Below are 16,746 nucleotides of genomic sequence, written 5' to 3'. Positions count from 1 at the left end.
TAAAATGCTATTTTGATCATTTTAGTTTTTGAATGCTATTTTTGTGATATAAACCTAGAAAGGTGCTATTTTGGAGATTTGTCCAAAAAAAAATTTCAAAAAAAAAATTATAAAAATTTCGAATCTGAAAACATATAATCTGAACTATAAAAAAATTTATTTTTTTCATTTTTTTATTTTTATTTTATTTATTTTTATTTATTTTTGTTTGTTTATTTAATTTTAAACCAATGGTATTATAGATATTTTACCCTTTAATGAATGTCACTTTTGTGATTTTTTCCTTCTAGTGCTATTTTTTAGACATAAACTTCAAAAGGTGATATTATTGACAATTGCCCTTAAAAATATAGAAATAAAATTTATATATATATATAAATGAAAACAAACATATACGCGGTTGCGCAGGTCAAGATCTAGTATATATATACTATTAAAACTGAAGTACAAATATGAACTAACCCTTAAAACATTCTTTAATTACTTCCAATGCCACTCATAATTCTACTCTTAACCATTATTAATTAATTTTAATAAATGAACTTACAAACAACATAATAAATATCAGTTTCCTTAAAAATTGTATTAGTTACATCAAGATAAAAATTTTGTCATAATTCTAAAATATGTATTAAATTATATAAGTTAATATTTGATAAATTAATGAATCAGTAAATTAATAAATTTCCCTTGTATCAGGTTTGAACTTTTCAAAATATGACAAAATTTAGTAAAACAAAAGTATTTTAAGACTCTTTAGAAAAATATAAGATCATATTAAAATCATAAATTTACGACTATCTTATATATAACTTTTATAACTTTAAATGAACGTAAAACAATTTTTTTATTTTTCTATAAAATGAATATGTAATATCGTAAAACTAAATATATTTTTATTTTTAAAATAAAAATATAATTTTTAAAAATAATTTATAAATTAATAAATTATTGATACTATTAATTTATAGAGTTTTAGTTTTATAATCAAAACTTTAATTGGAAATGGTAGAGTGGGAAATCAGCTAAAGCCCGGCTAAACTAACCTAGGCCTATGAATAACTTATTATCCGTCTATTTTTACGGCCCATTTCCTTGCAAAAGAAAAAGATTAGAAATACAAGACTTGTGTGTTTGCTACTTTCTCATTCAGATAGATTTCCATTTTATCCATTTTATTTATTTTTCTAGCTAATGGACATGGATTGGTCCTGATGAAGGAGAGGGAGTGAGTTGTGTCTTAAGATTCTTCGAAGCTACACAGACAACAACTGTAATACAATTTCGAAGCTGCCCATGGCCATGGCCTTTCAGATTATAGCGTCTTCTTCACCAACGATTACAAAGTCTCACCTTCTCCCTTCTTACAAAACCTCGAAACCTTATCTCTCTTCATGTTTTTCTCTCCTGGGTTCTTCTCGTTTCTCTCCTTACATTGGTCTAAAGCACGTGGGCATCTCAATTTCGCCGAAATCTTCAAACCCAGGTCTCGAATTTCTCTATATCATCACAAAGTTGATTCCTTTTTTTTTGGGAAAAAATGTTCAGTTTGTGTAATTTGTTGTGCAGAGAAGAAGAAGAGAAGATGTAGTAAGAGTATGGTGATTCGTGCGTCTCTGTTTGGAGTTGGAGCACCTGAGGCTTTGGTTATTGGTGTTGTAGCTTTGCTAGTCTTTGGTCCTAAAGGCCTCGCAGAGGTTAGTGGTGTCTTGTGTGATTTCTAGACGATTATTTTGGTTCTTAGCTTCTTTAGGGTCTAAGCAACTTATTGAATTGGTACTGTTTAATTTAAGTTCGATATGGATGCTAATGAGTTTTATTTTGGCTTAGTCAAGTTTGAATCGCCTATGATCTTTGCAGGTAGCTCGAACTCTTGGAAAGACACTGCGTACATTTCAGCCCACGATTAGAGAGCTACAGGTTTGTTTTGATCTCAAGGCTCTTAGGAAATGAAAAATGAGTTTTTATTTCTTTTATTGCTTACAAATACAATTGCTTTTTCTCTAGGATGTTTCAAGAGATTTCAAAAGCACCCTTGAGCGTGAGATTGGCCTCGATGAAATCTCAACTCCAAATGTATACAACCAGAACAGAATGAACACTGGTACTACTCCTCCTCCACCACCACCATCAGTTCCTCGCACTGAAGATCCTGTGACTGCAAGTGACCCTAGTGAGTGGTCTATGTCTACTTTGAGATGTTAAATAAGTAGTTTCATTTGTCTAGACACGAGCTGTTTCTTGCATGGGCTAATATGAAGGTGATTTTCCTTGAAAATAAGCAGATGATGCTCAATCACCAAAAGCTTACACAACCGAGGATTACCTCAAGATTACAGAAGAGCAGCTCAAAGCTTTGTCTCCAGGTCAAGAAGGCGATCAAACTCAGACTCAAGAAAAGCTACAAGCATCTACCGAAGAAAGCCAACCCAAAGGTAAGTGAATGAACTGCAAATCAAAAACTCTCTCATCTCTTAAACTCCCCCATCTAAATCGGTGTGTTGCAGGTTCATCAACGGCCACATCCCCTCCAAGACAAGATTGAAAAACACCAAAAACTGACTTCGGGAGGGATTTATTTTTTGATCTGCCAAAAGAGATGAAGCTATTAGCTCTCAGGACATTTTCACAAAACATTATGTGCAATATTTAATATGGATTCAGAAAATGACTCATTTGTGTATTTATGTTCCATTAGTTGCCTTCTTAATGATAAATGACGCAGCCTCGTAGAGGCACAAAGATGTCTTTGGCCCGTTATGTTGCTGAAGAGATGGAAAATGTTTCAGGCTTTACACAGAAAATTTTCAATAAGGTAGCGGCGGGGCATGCGATTTCTGGGATACTTAAGAGCAAACCTTGTAAATGATTATGTGACCATGAAGTTGATGGGTGTGAAGTACTTTGAACCCTCCTTCATGCGCTTGCAACATTTATTTGATACAAGAGCAGTGGATGATGATGATAACTTGACAAAGATAGGCAGGATGATGAGTTTGGAGGTCCAACACAAATTAACGGAGATGTCGCCTCTTTGAATATATAAGTTATGATTTTTTTCTGTGTTTTCTCAAAGTACTTCTGTTGTAAAGATACAATAAAATTATGATTTTCTTTTATAAGTTATAACTATGTTTTGATTTAATAAAATGATATGTATTAGATTGTCTATTAAGTATCTTGTTGGAGATGGGCTTTACACCCTTATTATTGGAGAGAGTTACACATAAAGACACATTCTGTCTTTTGTTTACCTATAAAGACACATTCAGTATTTAACACACTTTTTGTGTACGGATACCACTGTTGTGGACAAAAAAGTCCTTTGTTGGAGAAACAAGCAAGGATGTTTGGTTTAGAATGAAAGAAGAAAAAAACTAAATAGTCACTTATTTGTTTGAGAAAGTAGGTTTATCGGTTAGTGAGTCTATTTTAAGCCTTTGGATGAGATGCTAATAAACCATATCCAATGGATGAGAAAACGACAGTACAAAAACTTAAATTGTTGATAGTGACTCATCAAGATTTGAGTTAAAAAAAAAAAAGTAATACTAACTTTCTTTTTTTCTTCTTCAACGAACTTAAAGCTCTTTAGGAAAGTGTGTGAATCTTTCAAATGTTTTTTTGAGTTTGTTTTTGGTTTTCTAGATTTTGATTCTAACAGTGCAGGGAAAGCGTAGAGAAATCAAAGGTGGTTAATGGATGTGTGGATATGGGTTATGTGGATTGGGGTTTATGATTTGGGGAAGTGTAGATAAGAAAGCATAGATAGGGGAGTGCGTACATGTTGTATAATTCAGGATAAAAATTGAAAAATTGTAACATTATATGGAGACACAGAGAGATGTGGACAATGATGGTGTGGTCAGTGACGACATAGACATGGAAATTGCGTATCCACGACTAAGTATCCACCAAATCCTCAAAATATATCCCAACCACAGTTCATGTATCCAACAATACGTATCCACACATTTGTGTCCTTACCCAACATTGCATCCACAACCAAAACCCCCCACATGTGCTTGTGTGTCCACAGATACGTAGCCACGCCCTAATAATCTCAGAAACAACAAACAATGGATATCAGATGGAGGAGACAGCGAGACTCGTGTTTGGTCTTGGATGTTAGATAGAAGAGCCAGAAAGAATGGGTTTTGGTGTTAGGAAGATCCAGCAAGAAGACGACTGTGTAGAAAGAACACGCCAACCTCTAATGAACACAACGGTCTCGGAAAAGCAAACTGTCTCTGAAAGTGATGGAGAAGACGATGGTGCTCTAGTTCAAATGTAATTGTCAAAGATGATAGATGAATCTGAAAGTTGTGTTTGAAATTAGGTTAAGAGAAAGGGGATCTGAGAATTTTAAGTTATGGATGCAAAATAAAAAAAAATGTTTCTATAATTTATTATTTAGTCAAACACTTGATATCTAGTTCAAGGGCAAATTAGACAAAATGACTTGGAAAAGTGTCTTCCAAACTCAAAGTGTCTTAATAGGTAATTGAAAATTCAAAACGTGTCTTTGAAGGTAAATTTCTCTTATTATTGTTCCTTCCAGTCTTAGAAAAAGTCCATTGAATTCAAAGGTCCGAAAACAGAGAAGTTTCAGTTCTATAGAAGACAAAATATGACAACAAAAGCGATGTGACGAGCTCACGTCCATGTGGCTAGATGTGATTTCATTTAGCAAGGACGACTAGATGTTTTAGTTTCATCAAGACTATCTTGTGGCTATAAAAGATGAGCTCAATCGACGAAGCGAAAGGACCGACTTTTCTCGATAAACTTAAAGAAATAAACTTAGCGATCTCGATATTCTTTGTATTGCGAGCTCGATTCGATAATCTAACTCGCATTGCATTTGTAATTTTTTCTGATCCCCATTTACTTCTAATATAAACGATATTTTTGACCAGATTGTCGCTAATCTACTCAGTAACCACTACCCCGAACTCCATTGTCAACATGTCTCCGTTAAATATTTATAATAAACTGAATTAGAACTTATACAAATATACAATCTGGAAATTAGAAGATTTTCTGAACATGTGTTCATAATGAACCCTCTCTGTTTTGATGAGGTTAGTGATGTCTTTGGTGCATCTCAGCTTAGGATCCTATTCTAAGTCCGCACCAGTTTGCATTTGTAAGTTTCTTAGTTCAATTGCGAATATTTCCTTATGCAGCTCCTCCAGTACAAGCATTTGAGAGTTTTTGTTTCTTCTCAAGATAATCTTTAGAAGTTGGTTCGTATATGTGCCAAAAAAAGTGGATTGAGATGGTGACAATTTTCAAATTTCTTGTGTGTTTACTGAATAGTATAGATTTAGATAGTTATTCCTATGGAGTTAATTAAATGCCCTACACATCTAATAGAAAGACTTGAGCATCTAAGACAAACATCTTAGTATCTTGATGTGATCAAAGCACAACCTTCAATGCCCTAAGCATCTAATAGAAAGACTAGAACAATCACTCCCAATGAGTCGTAGCCAGTCGGAATAACAAAAGTCTAGGTTGATTCCGAAAAGTCATGTAAACCTAATATTTAAATCTAACATAATAATACAATAATATGAAAATTAGTAAAAGATATAATGATTTTCACTTTCTAAAATAAAAAGCTTAATATTTTGAATATATAAGTGAAGTGACAAAAAAAATAAGAATATATAAGTGACAACCATGGACTTGTTATATTCAAAGAAAGCATTTATTCTTTTATTCAAATTAATCAAAATGTATAATTAGTGATCTCCATAGTTATAAGGTTTCTTAGAAGACAACAGTTGAGTCGTTATCGGTTAAAGCATCCTTCACATCTGAAGAAGAAGACTGAATTCTTTTTGAAGCTTTCTCGGCCTATCCATAAAATTATCAAATATTAATCATATGGATGCAAACACTAAAAAGGGAACAACAAAGTTTTTTTTTTTTGTTACCTCTTCATCCCAATTTGTAAAGATGGTGACAAGTGAAAGACATATAACTTGAACAACCATTGCGCATATGATTCCAAGCCAAAGCCCCTTCAAGTCAAATATGATTAGTACACATTTTTATTTGTTTAGAGTTAAAATTAATCGGTTAATTTGGTGAAACGAAATCTGAAATATGAGTTTATTTAATTGTAATTTACCCGACCACGAAAGTGAAAGTGAAAACCAAGTAACAATCCCGAAGGTAATCCAAACAAATAATATGAGCCAAGATTCACCAATGCTCCTATCTTCTGCAACCCGCATCCTCTAGCGACCCCTATTAACACAGTAAAATATCAACAAAAATAATTAGTGATAACCAGAGTTAACCAAGTGCCAGTGATTGCAAGCAAAGGGGAAAAATGAACCTGAGAGAACACATTGAATACTGTCTATGAAATTGCCTAAGGCGAGAATCGGCATCATCGAGGCTATGTAATTGACTACTTCTGGTTCACTACTGTAAGCCATTCCCCATAGATTCCTTACCACTATCAAAATCAATCCAATCACTATACTTTCTACAATTGCTAAGCAAATGACCACATGCACTGCAAGCTTAGCCACTCTTGGATTTCCTGCTCCTAGCTCATTTGATACCCTGGTGCTGCAAGGATTTTAAAGGAAATTCAATATGTTTTGTGTAATAAGTTTGATGTTTAACTTTGGTGCTGCAAGGACTTTAAAGGAAATTGAATTTAATACACAAAACCTACCTTGCAGCGCCACTAAGACCAAACGGGATCATCCAAACTATTCCTGATGTGTTAACGCTGCACATGAATATATTATTACTCAATTTTGTCACGCCAAAATTTAGTTAAATACTCTTAAATCAGGAAGATAAGAATATTGTTCTTACCAGATTGAGAGAACAGAAGTTTCAATAACTGGGTTTGGAAGAAGACCTGATAAGAGAACAACAAGCTCATAGGACCACATCTCCAAGCTGCACTCAAACAACATTATATAAGAAAAATAAATAAGAATTGCTAGTTAAGAGATTCCCTAGTGTAACTGAGTCATTAATTTATATATGTATTTATACTGCCTTGGCCATGTAAAAGTCTTTCTCTTTTTTTTTTTTCTTACTCACCAAACCATAAGTGCAGAAGGAATAGCTAGTCTCGTAAAAGGGATGATGTCTTGTAGAGCCTCCTTAGAAAAACCGGTCCAAGTCAGTGAGCAAGAAGGCGATAGCTTGACGTAGGAGAATAGGAGAAGAGCATTCAGCCAATACGAGATAGAGTTAGCCACAGCAGCTCCCTTAAACCCTAAACTCGAGTTCAGAACCAAGACCCAACAAAGGAGGACGTGAAGACAAGTGGTTATTCCAGAGCAGAGGACCACAGGAAACACATTGTTCTGCGCCTGAAGAAACCTGTTTAAGCATTGAAGTAGACCGTAGGCGAAGATGCTTGGGATCATGAATGTTGCATAGGAGCCAGCGAGTGAAGCAATGGATTTGTCTTGCCCGAAGAAGACGAGGAAGTGCTCTGTGTTATACCAGATGATGGAGAGAGGAACAGATAGTAGTGTAAGAACAAACATTGCTCTTTGCATTTGTATCCCCAACATTCCGTACTTCTTCGCTCCGTACGATTGGCCACAAAGTGTATCTAACGCACTTGCTGTTCCCATCTGTTCATGAGTAAATGGAGAAAGGTCAGTTTAGTATAGTTTTCTTGCTTTACGAATAATCAGTCAACGCAATTTGTTAACTCTATCTAATTTGTACATTTAAAATTTGGATCTGTTGACTCAAGAAGATTTTGTTGGCGTTTTCAAATTTCCATAAAATGACATATATGTTGTTATTTATTAAATTCATTTGAGTTTAGGTAGGAAAAGAAAGAAAGAAAAACAACAGATCTGAGCAATCATTCAAGAAGATTTTGTTTACTGGGCGTTTTCACTTTTTTTCCATAGAATGACATATATTTTGTTATTTATTAAATTCAATTGAGTGGCAGAAAAGATGTCTACGCGTTTGATATTCAATCAACGTGGCATTAAAGCTGAATACTATATTATATATTTTTTTGGAAGTCAATATCTCCAGTTACCTAATCAAGTTTCTAATTTCGACCTTTATTCCTTATTTCTTACGTAAGGATTTTAAGAAATTAAGATACATTATTTAGCAAGAAATCAATATGAGATCTATGTATAACTATAGAGAGTGAATGTGAGGAAAACTTACGAGAAAGCTGAAACCGGTGACAGATGCGAAAGAGGTGGCTAAGGAGGCGGTGGAGAGAGGAAGAGAGCCAAGATGGCCGACGAACATGACGGAGATGACTTGTAGACAATACTGAAGAAGACTCACTCCCATTAGCGGACCCGATAGCCATAGCTGCTTCTTCACTTCTTCCTTCACACTACTTTTCTTTTCTTGATCTTTGAGAAGAGGCCATGACAACACATCCCCTCCTCCTTCCCTCATTTTTATTTATGCAGAGAAATAGCAAATGATATTGACGGGGTAACAACGTTCTTGCCTGGTTTTTAAGGGGTTATCCATGTGCGACGTGTGGGGATTAGTAATTTTATAGTTGTTAACATTAAATAGGTCAACTGTAATATCGCGTTACAGAGGACAGGTAGAATAGTGATATATTTATAAATACTATCCATGTGCGGTGCGTGGTGATTAGTTAATTATGTATAGGTTAACTGTAGTATCCGATTAAGAGAAGGTGATGCAGCATAGTGATACAAATGTAATCACCATGCCACCACTCAGATTTTCGACTATATTTTAATTTATCTAATTTACTAGTTTAAAATTATTACATAACATTAACTTTTAACCATGTACTGTACCATTAAAAATGTTACTTATATTTTAGGATAACTTAATTATTTCATAAAAAATATTTTTAACTCAGCATATATATATAAAAGTAGAAAGCATAATAAATACCAAATGTTTAATCACATACGATTAATCAGACGTTTAATTATTAAAACTTATATTACATTCCTCTTTATCCTATTTATCTTACTTTTGTGTCATTCTATTTCTGTTCAAACATCTAATTTTTGTATATGTTATCATTCATTTTTGAAAAATAAAAGTAAAAAAGAGAAAGCATAGCGTCAGCGTAATCAAGTTTTAGTTGAATCTTATAATATATTTACAAAAATATTATAATAATATATAAGGGTGAAATAGATAAAAGTTGATGTTTTATTATTGCATCATCGAGTGAGTTGTTTAGTCAAAATATGTAAAATATTTTAGACCATTACAAAATCGACAAAAATATTTAAAACAAACATAAGCCACGTTTGAGAGGCTTTCTACAGCTTTGGTTTAGAGCACACTTGTAGATTTATAGTTCTGAATTTCTTTTTTTATGATTCTTTGTGTACATAAACATTTTATCCTTTGATGTTAAATAAATTTAACATTTCATCAAAAAAAAATTGAAAAAATAAAGTATTAGTTTATTTTGACTGTGAAACATTTAAAACAAACATAGACTAATGTAAAATTGATTAAGTTAAAAGATTATTTTATTTTAGTTTTATTTTTAAGAGTAGAAAAGATGACTTAGCTAATATTTTAATTTCAGAATTTATTGGATTCATTTTTTAATTGAATCCCACCAATAGTGTGCATGATAAAATATTATGATTAATAATTTAATTTTATTGAAAATTTCATATAAAATTTAGTTAATAAATAATTATTCAATCATATGATTGGATGAGTTTTTTTTTTCTTGAACAAAATTGGATGAGTTATATTGATGTTTTTATAATTATAGTCTTCGGTGGGTTTTTTTTTAAAGCATGTAAAATATTGTTCATAGTTGAAAACCACGTTTAAATGATAATTTAACTAATTTTGAATGTAAAAAGGTTAAAAACAAACATAGACCAATGCAAAATAGTTTAATAGAATTGACTACCCATTTGATTTTCATCAACATATAGCTATATTTATAAACTAATTGTAAATTTAATATATTTTCTGTCGACAGTTGTAAATTTAATTATATAAAACGTTTGCATTAATAAAGACTATAGGCGATAGACCATGCCCAAATTTATGGCCCAGACATACATTAATGATGCGGCTAGGATACGTGTGTGTGCAAGAATGGATGAAGGGAATTCTCGTGGCCAGTTGAGAACCTTCAGAGTTAGAAATTCTGCCCTACACGAATCCAAATCCAACAAAATTCTACCATGAAAATTCCGGACAACCCCTAAACTATTAGGTGAACCTGAAAGTAGAAAAATGATTATTCATATCTAAAGAGTTCGTAGAAGTCTACTTATACCTAGATTTCAAAGTTAGTTCATCACATACATGAATTTGATGTAACTGCAGCCAACACGATGTCGTTTAAATTTTTTTTATTTTTTTTTAAAAACGAGTCTTCTTCGTCAGTCCTCCATAACTCCCATGTGTTCTCTTCAGATCGCAACTCTCACCATTTTTGTCAAAGAGAACAACAATTTGATTCGACCCAGTTTCATTGATCCTCAACTATTCACACAGTGGAAAGGCTGGTTTGTACGTTTCCGAATCCGATATGTGTCTTGGGTTGTTTGGTGGTCGTCACCTACTTTCACAGCTCCCTCTGAGTTTTCTCATGTTGCTTCAACGAAGTACACCGGTTTGGAACTGAACAGATCCGACTTCCATGAATATGTTTCCTCAATCTCTTAGGGTGTGACCGGTGACCAAATGAAAAGAAACCTTATGTTTCTTAATATTCCTTAAACATTTTACCATTCATGAGGAAAAAATATTCTTTTTCATTCCTCTTCATTCCTTTATTTGTAGAGAATTATAGAACAAATCAATTCCTTATTAATTTTGATAAAGAACCATCATTCCTTATCATTCCTAAAAATTTATTTCTATTCATTCCTTTCCTATCCGTTCCTATTGTTCTTATGATGGTTACCAGTCACTGGTGCCGTTAGACTATCTTGGATATATTCTAAACAATATATCATATATCTTGTATATAGGAAGTCAATATCGAGTATCTCGTACAATATATAAAGTACTCATAAAATCTCGTGTTTGAATGTTTGAATGTCTTGTGTTTGGATATTTCATCGTTTGATAAATAATAATTGCTACGATAATGTAACAATCTCATAAAATCATTGTTGATCTATTTGACCAATTGCAAGCATATGCTACTAGTTCAGGCTCATTGGAATTGTATCGCTCTACGCCACGGTCAGATTCCATGTCCCCACATTCCCCAAATGCACGAGGTAGAGGATGACCATGTTTTTGTTAAGACACTCAACGGGGACTCAGTTCTCAAAAACATTAAGGGTTAAACTAGACTTATCCAAGGAACTATCCGACTCTAGATAGAACGTTAACCTACACAAATTAAACGCAAATTAGAATCGCTACCTCTAAGTCCTACAGAGTCTATGCCCTATGTTGAACATGTCTGCCGAGTTGACCCGAGTACCAAACCCTCTCACTGGGACCATATCTTTCATCAAATATAGGAAAACAATCCTAATGGCTTTCGTTTTTCAAGATGCTCCCTTGCATTACAAGCAATCCAAATCCTAGTCAACCGCCTAATAAAATTGTTAATAAAAAATTGTATTGAGATAAATAGAAACCTTCCAAATTTATCGGAAGAGAAATAGAAGCATTCCTATTCCAACTCTAACTCCAAGAGAAGTATAAAACCTAGTTACCAATCTCCTCTGCGTTCTCTTTGTGTTTTGTTTCCCTGTCTTTTTCAGCTTCCTTGGCTCTCGCTCTATAGCAAAGATGAGATCTCCCCTAAGAGGTAAGAACCCTAAAAGCCTTTTTTTCTTGTTCCTGAATCCAGAATAACTCTGTTTGACCTATATTAAATAGGGTTTTGTTTAATCTAAACTGGGTGTATAAATTTATAACCTTACCCCTAGCTGACCTGATTGTTAGGAGACTGTTTTAGTCTTCAATGCTTTAATCCAATAGTTTAATAGGAGATTTAATCATACGTCTTCTGATTAGTTTATTTTCCCTTTATGCATATGGTTAATGCTCAGGACGTGGAAGAGGTGAAGGAAGTGCCATGAGAGGCGGTGGAAGAGGTCCCAGAGGAAGAGGTCCCAGAGGAAGAGTGCCCGGAGGAAGAGGCCCTAGAAGTGGGCCCGGAGGAATGAAGGGAGGAAACAAAGTGATAGTGACTCCTCACAGACATGAAGGAGTGTTCATTGGTAAGGGTAAAGATGAAGTTATTCTCACTAAGAACTTGGTTCCTGGTGAATCCGTTTACAATGAGAAGAGAATCTCTGTGCAGGTATGGTTTTCTCTCTAATGGATACTTGAAAGTCTTGAAGTATTGATCTTTCTTATTTGATGCAAAGATGTGTTAAAACCGGATGATTTATTTCCTGGTCTTGTTCATATGTCTTCATGAAAGAGTTGTAGTCAGTTAATTTTTTTTGAATATTTCAGAACGAAGATGGAACTAAGGTTGAATACAGAGTTTGGAACCCTTTCCGTTCTAAGCTAGCTGCCGCAATTTTTGGTGGTCTTGATGACATTTGGATCGTAAGTCCCATTTTACTCATCAAAAAACATCAACTAACAACAGCTATTCTGTCAATATTATAAATACTTTGGTTCTTGAAATTGTAGAAACCTGGCGCTAAAGTTCTTTACCTTGGTGCTGCCTCTGGAACCTCTGTATCTCATGTCTCTGATATTGTTGGACCTGTAAGTAAACCCTAAATCCTAACCTTCGATTTATTTTTCTTTTGTAATGTTTGCTTATATTTGCTGTAATGATTGGTAGGAGGGATGTGTTTATGCCGTTGAGTTTTCTCCAAGAAGTGGAAGAGATTTGGTGAACATGGCAAAGAAGAGACGTAATGTGGTTCCAATCATTGAAGATGCTAGACATCCTGCTAAATACAGAATGCTTGTGAGCATGGTTGATGTCATATTCGCTGATGTTGCTCAACCAGATCAGGTTTGGATTTACCTTACATATTGTACCGTACAAGAGTTAAGTCTTTACTAGTAGCATCACACTATATTGCATTGAATATACTATTGTATGCCTGCATAGAAAAGTTTTCATTTAAAATCAGCATATGATGATCCTGGATGCGGATTCTCCTCCATGGGGGATGCAAATTCCATTTTTTTGAAGCTACTTTGAATCTTTTTATAAATGAATTTTCTTGCAGTAAGTTATTTTTTTTTCAAGATTCATGTCTATATGATGCAGGCTAGGATAGTAGGTCTCAATGCATCTTTCTTTCTCAAAGCTGGAGGTCACTATATGATCTCAATAAAGGTCAGTAACAAAACTTCAACCACTGATTCAAATCAAGTCACATTCTCTTTTAGTTTGTTTAAATACTAAAAAAAACAGTAAACCCCTCCCCGGCGAATGAATGTTATATCACTGGTGGCCATGCGTTAGAAATATCTGAATGTAGTTGATTCAAACTCAGTTCGCTTACCGACGCTGAACGCCACCTGACCACTAGCACGTTGTTTTGTTTAAATATTAAGATTGTTTATTTTTTTCTTTTTTCAGGCGAAATGTATAGACGCAACAATGCCAGCAGAAACGGTATTTTCAAACGAAGTGAAGAAGCTACAAGCGGACGAGTTGAAACCAGCAGAGCAGATTACTCTTGAGCCTTATGAGCGTGACCATGCTTGTGTTGTTGGTGGATATCGCATGCCTAAAAAGCAGAAAACTGCTACTGCTTCTTAATTAGCCAATCAGTCTTTTTACTAATTAGTTTTTGAATTACATATGATCTCGACGGTAGGAATTTTAACTTGCATTTTTGAGTTGGATTTCATTTATATGCATTTTTGAGTTGGATTTCATTTATATGCATTTTTGAGTTGGATTTTCATTTATATTTTCTCATGGTTTTGGTTCTAATTAAAATGGAATTTACTCTGAAGTGATAATTTGATTTATTTATTTACATGATTGACCTATAGAATGAGCCATTTTCTTCTTCTTGATTATCTATTGTTTTACTTAAAAATATAGTCACACTTGAAAAGAAGAAATACACGTACATACGCCTCTGTATTTCTAGAGACAGTGCTGCTTCTAAACCACTGTCTCTCATGTATAATTTTGTTAGTCCTGTAACTGAAGCCTTTTACTAATCTATGGTGTTATCCTTCTGCTAATTAGTTCTTAGATTCTTCACCGTCTTACTACTGTGACTCTACCATCTTTGCTTTATGTATTTTCAGGAATGAATCATCTCTCTATGCCATTGAGTTTTCTCATAGAAGTGGTTGATATTTGGTGAGCACGGAAAAGAAGAGAACTATGGTTATACCAATTATTGCAGATGCTAGATAAACAGAAGACTATATCTGCATACTAAATATTTTTCTTATAATAATATTCTACAATTCCCTAAACATTAGTTGCAAAATGATTTTTTTTTGTCAGTATTTTTTTTTATCAGCAAAGTGATTTATACTCGTTTTATCACCATATTCATTTTCACCAAAAAGATGATATGGATATAAAAAATAGTGATAAGGCATCAATCTAATTGTGGCATGTAAAACTTTTTTATAAAAATTTATATATTTTTGGTAAGAATTTTTAAATATGGTAATACCTAATAACTTTTATAATTTATACTTTTTGGTAAGAAATTTTTAATATAGTAACTAATAACTTTTATATCACAATTTAAAAGTTAAAATTTCTGTATAAAAGTATTTTCAGCAAAACTTTTAAAATATATTAGTAACTAATTATTCATATATCACCATTAAATAAATATATATATATATATATCATATATGCAAAAAAACTAATATATCATATATACAAAAAAAAAACTAAATGTAATTATATTATATATATATATATATATATATATATTATATATATATATATTATATATATATTAGAATTAATTGTAAATGTGCATTAACAAATATAAAAGTAAAGCAATACTAATAAATTAATTTTGTTTTGTTGATAAATATATGTTTAAAATTTTATTATCATTTATTAGTTTATTAGATTAATTAGCAAATTGATGTTTACCAGTTTAACATATTTTGACTATAAATTTATGTGCAATCTTAGTTATGCAAATTTTTTTTTAAATTATGTTACATGTCTGATTCAATAGTAAAGAAAATTGATTTTTTGTTAATCATTTTATTTTGCAAAAAGAAAAAAAACATCATTCTTTCCAAATTATGTGCAACTCTTGAAGATTATTGTTGGCATTCAAAGGCCACCAATATTGTTAGAATGAAGTGACATATTGTTACCAAATGTTTAATCTACGATATACAATTTTAATACAAGTTTTGTAATTTCAAATAAGACAATACTAGAAGATAATCCACTCGCATGCGCAGAGTAAATTTTTTATACTAATGTTTGTTCATGCTTTTAACATTTTGTAATACTACAATTTTTATCGATTGTAAAATAATTAATACAACTGTTGGTCTCTTAAATATATCATTGTTGTTGAAGAGTTAACATATTACAGTTTATTTTAATTATTTTGAAGACTTCATATGCATAAAATAAAATTAAGTTTTACGGCTGACATAAATCACAAAAACCAGACAGGCAATATCGATTGTAAAATGACAAAATGGGATTAGGTTTCTGCTCCCGATTTGTTTACTATTGACTCTCCATAAGTGATTTCATTTTCTACCTCTTTAAGATTGTGCTTTCATTCTCGTTTTTGTTTCACTGATATGAGTTTTTTTTTAACTTCTTCTGTGAATTCGATGAATTACATAAGTATCAATTTAAAAAGATTGTCATCTGTAAAAATTAGTTTCACTCCAGATACATATCTAAGAATCATTTTTTTTGAAGAAAATCAAAGGCAAACTCTATTCACATGTTAGTGTTTAAATATAATATATCAAGCTGTTATAGAATATAAGTGCAGATTCGAAATATAAATACATGTCTAGTATATATTCACCATTTCGGTAAAAAAATCATTTAATTCGAGAACAAAAAACAAATTACTTATTTTATTAACCTACGCTTTTGAGATTTAGTTACTTAAGAGTGTACCGATAAACAAATATATATATATATATATAATACTTTACCATTCAAGTATATATAAACTATGTATAAAGTAAGAACTGTTTAATTTATTAAATGATAAACCAGAAAACTTATAATAAATAGTTCAAAATTTTTATTCTTATAATTATAATAGCTAGATATGGTATTAGGGAGAAACAAATATTAGACGAATTATCAAATCTCTCATTCTTCGAACAAACTCAAAAGGAGGTGGTTGGAATCTTGTCATGATATTTCATTAAAAGCATTTTAGGAATAAAAATCAAGACTAAAATATTTAATCTGAATAAAATAATATATATAGTGCTTCCAATATTAAAAATTACTTAAAGAAGTGTATTTCTGGGATTGTTATGATCAAATAACATATTAAAAACTATCTATTTAAAAAATAGTTTGTATACATAAAATTATATACATCAGAGTAAACACATAAATCAAAATCAATACTTTTTTGTTTATTTACAATCATGGTTTTGGTGAATAAATCAAAACAATCAATTTATTTACTTTATATGGTATATAATTAACTTAAGGGATATTGACATATATATATATATATATATATATATATATATATATATATTATATTTTAATATAAGTATTTATTATTGACACTTCCTACTCATATGATTTTATTAACATTTGTGTATTTGCTGTAGCAAAAATTTAAATTGTTAATCACAAAACTT

The 16,746-nt window shown here is 32.0% G+C and overlaps 3 protein-coding genes across 4 annotated transcripts; 2 read left to right on the top strand and 1 right to left on the bottom strand.

Moving 5' to 3' along the window:
- The first annotated feature begins 1,140 nt into the window (after positions 1 to 1,140).
- Positions 1,141 to 2,760, top strand: LOC103852098 (sec-independent protein translocase protein TATB, chloroplastic). 2 transcript variants are annotated; one of them, XM_018656863.2, is made up of 6 exons: positions 1,141 to 1,486; positions 1,573 to 1,697; positions 1,861 to 1,920; positions 2,008 to 2,173; positions 2,286 to 2,435; positions 2,508 to 2,760. In XM_018656863.2, the coding sequence occupies exons 1-6, from the start codon at positions 1,297 to 1,299 to the stop codon at positions 2,543 to 2,545; spliced, it is 729 nt and encodes a 242-aa protein (XP_018512379.1). In that variant the 5' UTR covers positions 1,141 to 1,296; the 3' UTR covers positions 2,546 to 2,760. The 2 variants fall into 2 exon arrangements, with proteins under 2 accessions (XP_018512379.1, XP_009127239.1); XM_009128991.3 differs by having other exon boundaries at positions 1,144 to 1,486; positions 1,570 to 1,697.
- A 2,829-nt stretch (positions 2,761 to 5,589) lies between these two features.
- LOC103852097 (protein DETOXIFICATION 16) lies at positions 5,590 to 11,516 on the bottom strand. The gene is made up of 8 exons (XM_009128990.3): positions 8,188 to 11,516; positions 7,081 to 7,625; positions 6,847 to 6,933; positions 6,701 to 6,757; positions 6,353 to 6,591; positions 6,143 to 6,261; positions 5,946 to 6,032; positions 5,590 to 5,865 (listed from the first exon to the last, which is right to left on the bottom strand). Exons 1-8 carry the CDS (start codon positions 8,428 to 8,430, stop codon positions 5,779 to 5,781), a joined length of 1,464 nt encoding a protein of 487 aa, XP_009127238.1. The 5' UTR covers positions 8,431 to 11,516; the 3' UTR covers positions 5,590 to 5,778.
- Positions 11,517 to 11,650: 134 nt separating this feature from the next.
- Positions 11,651 to 15,590, top strand: LOC103852096 (mediator of RNA polymerase II transcription subunit 36a). The gene is made up of 7 exons (XM_009128989.3): positions 11,651 to 11,776; positions 12,021 to 12,274; positions 12,433 to 12,528; positions 12,616 to 12,693; positions 12,773 to 12,949; positions 13,211 to 13,279; positions 13,526 to 15,590. Exons 1-7 carry the CDS (start codon positions 11,758 to 11,760, stop codon positions 13,706 to 13,708), a joined length of 876 nt encoding a protein of 291 aa, XP_009127237.1. The 5' UTR covers positions 11,651 to 11,757; the 3' UTR covers positions 13,709 to 15,590.
- The last annotated feature ends 1,156 nt before the right edge of the window (positions 15,591 to 16,746 follow it).

The sequence above is a fragment of the Brassica rapa genome, chromosome A02, assembly GCF_000309985.2.
Source record: "Brassica rapa cultivar Chiifu-401-42 chromosome A02, CAAS_Brap_v3.01, whole genome shotgun sequence".
Classification (NCBI taxonomy): domain Eukaryota; kingdom Viridiplantae; phylum Streptophyta; class Magnoliopsida; order Brassicales; family Brassicaceae; genus Brassica; species Brassica rapa.
This window is presented reverse-complemented; position numbering and strand designations above follow the sequence as displayed.

Excerpts from the sequence above, each read along its gene's own strand:
- LOC103852098 (XM_009128991.3), top strand. The coding sequence starts at position 1,297 with ATGGCCATGGCCTTTCAGATTATAGCGTCTTCTTCACCAACGATTACA. Across the intron at positions 2,174-2,285 it reads TGTGACTGCAAGTGACCCTA|ATGATGCTCAATCACCAAAA; the intron begins GTGAGTGGTCTA and ends GAAAATAAGCAG. Across the intron at positions 2,436-2,507 it reads CGAAGAAAGCCAACCCAAAG|GTTCATCAACGGCCACATCC; the intron begins GTAAGTGAATGA and ends GGTGTGTTGCAG.
- LOC103852097 (XM_009128990.3), bottom strand. The coding sequence starts at position 8,430 with ATGAGGGAAGGAGGAGGGGATGTGTTGTCATGGCCTCTTCTCAAAGAT. Across the intron at positions 6,592-6,700 it reads GGTCTTAGTGGCGCTGCAAG|CACCAGGGTATCAAATGAGC; the intron begins GTAGGTTTTGTG and ends AAATCCTTGCAG. Across the intron at positions 5,866-5,945 it reads TTACAAATTGGGATGAAGAG|GCCGAGAAAGCTTCAAAAAG; the intron begins GTAACAAAAAAA and ends TTTTATGGATAG.
- LOC103852096 (XM_009128989.3), top strand. Across the intron at positions 12,950-13,210 it reads ATGTTGCTCAACCAGATCAG|GCTAGGATAGTAGGTCTCAA; the intron begins GTTTGGATTTAC and ends TATATGATGCAG. Across the intron at positions 13,280-13,525 it reads ACTATATGATCTCAATAAAG|GCGAAATGTATAGACGCAAC; the intron begins GTCAGTAACAAA and ends TTCTTTTTTCAG.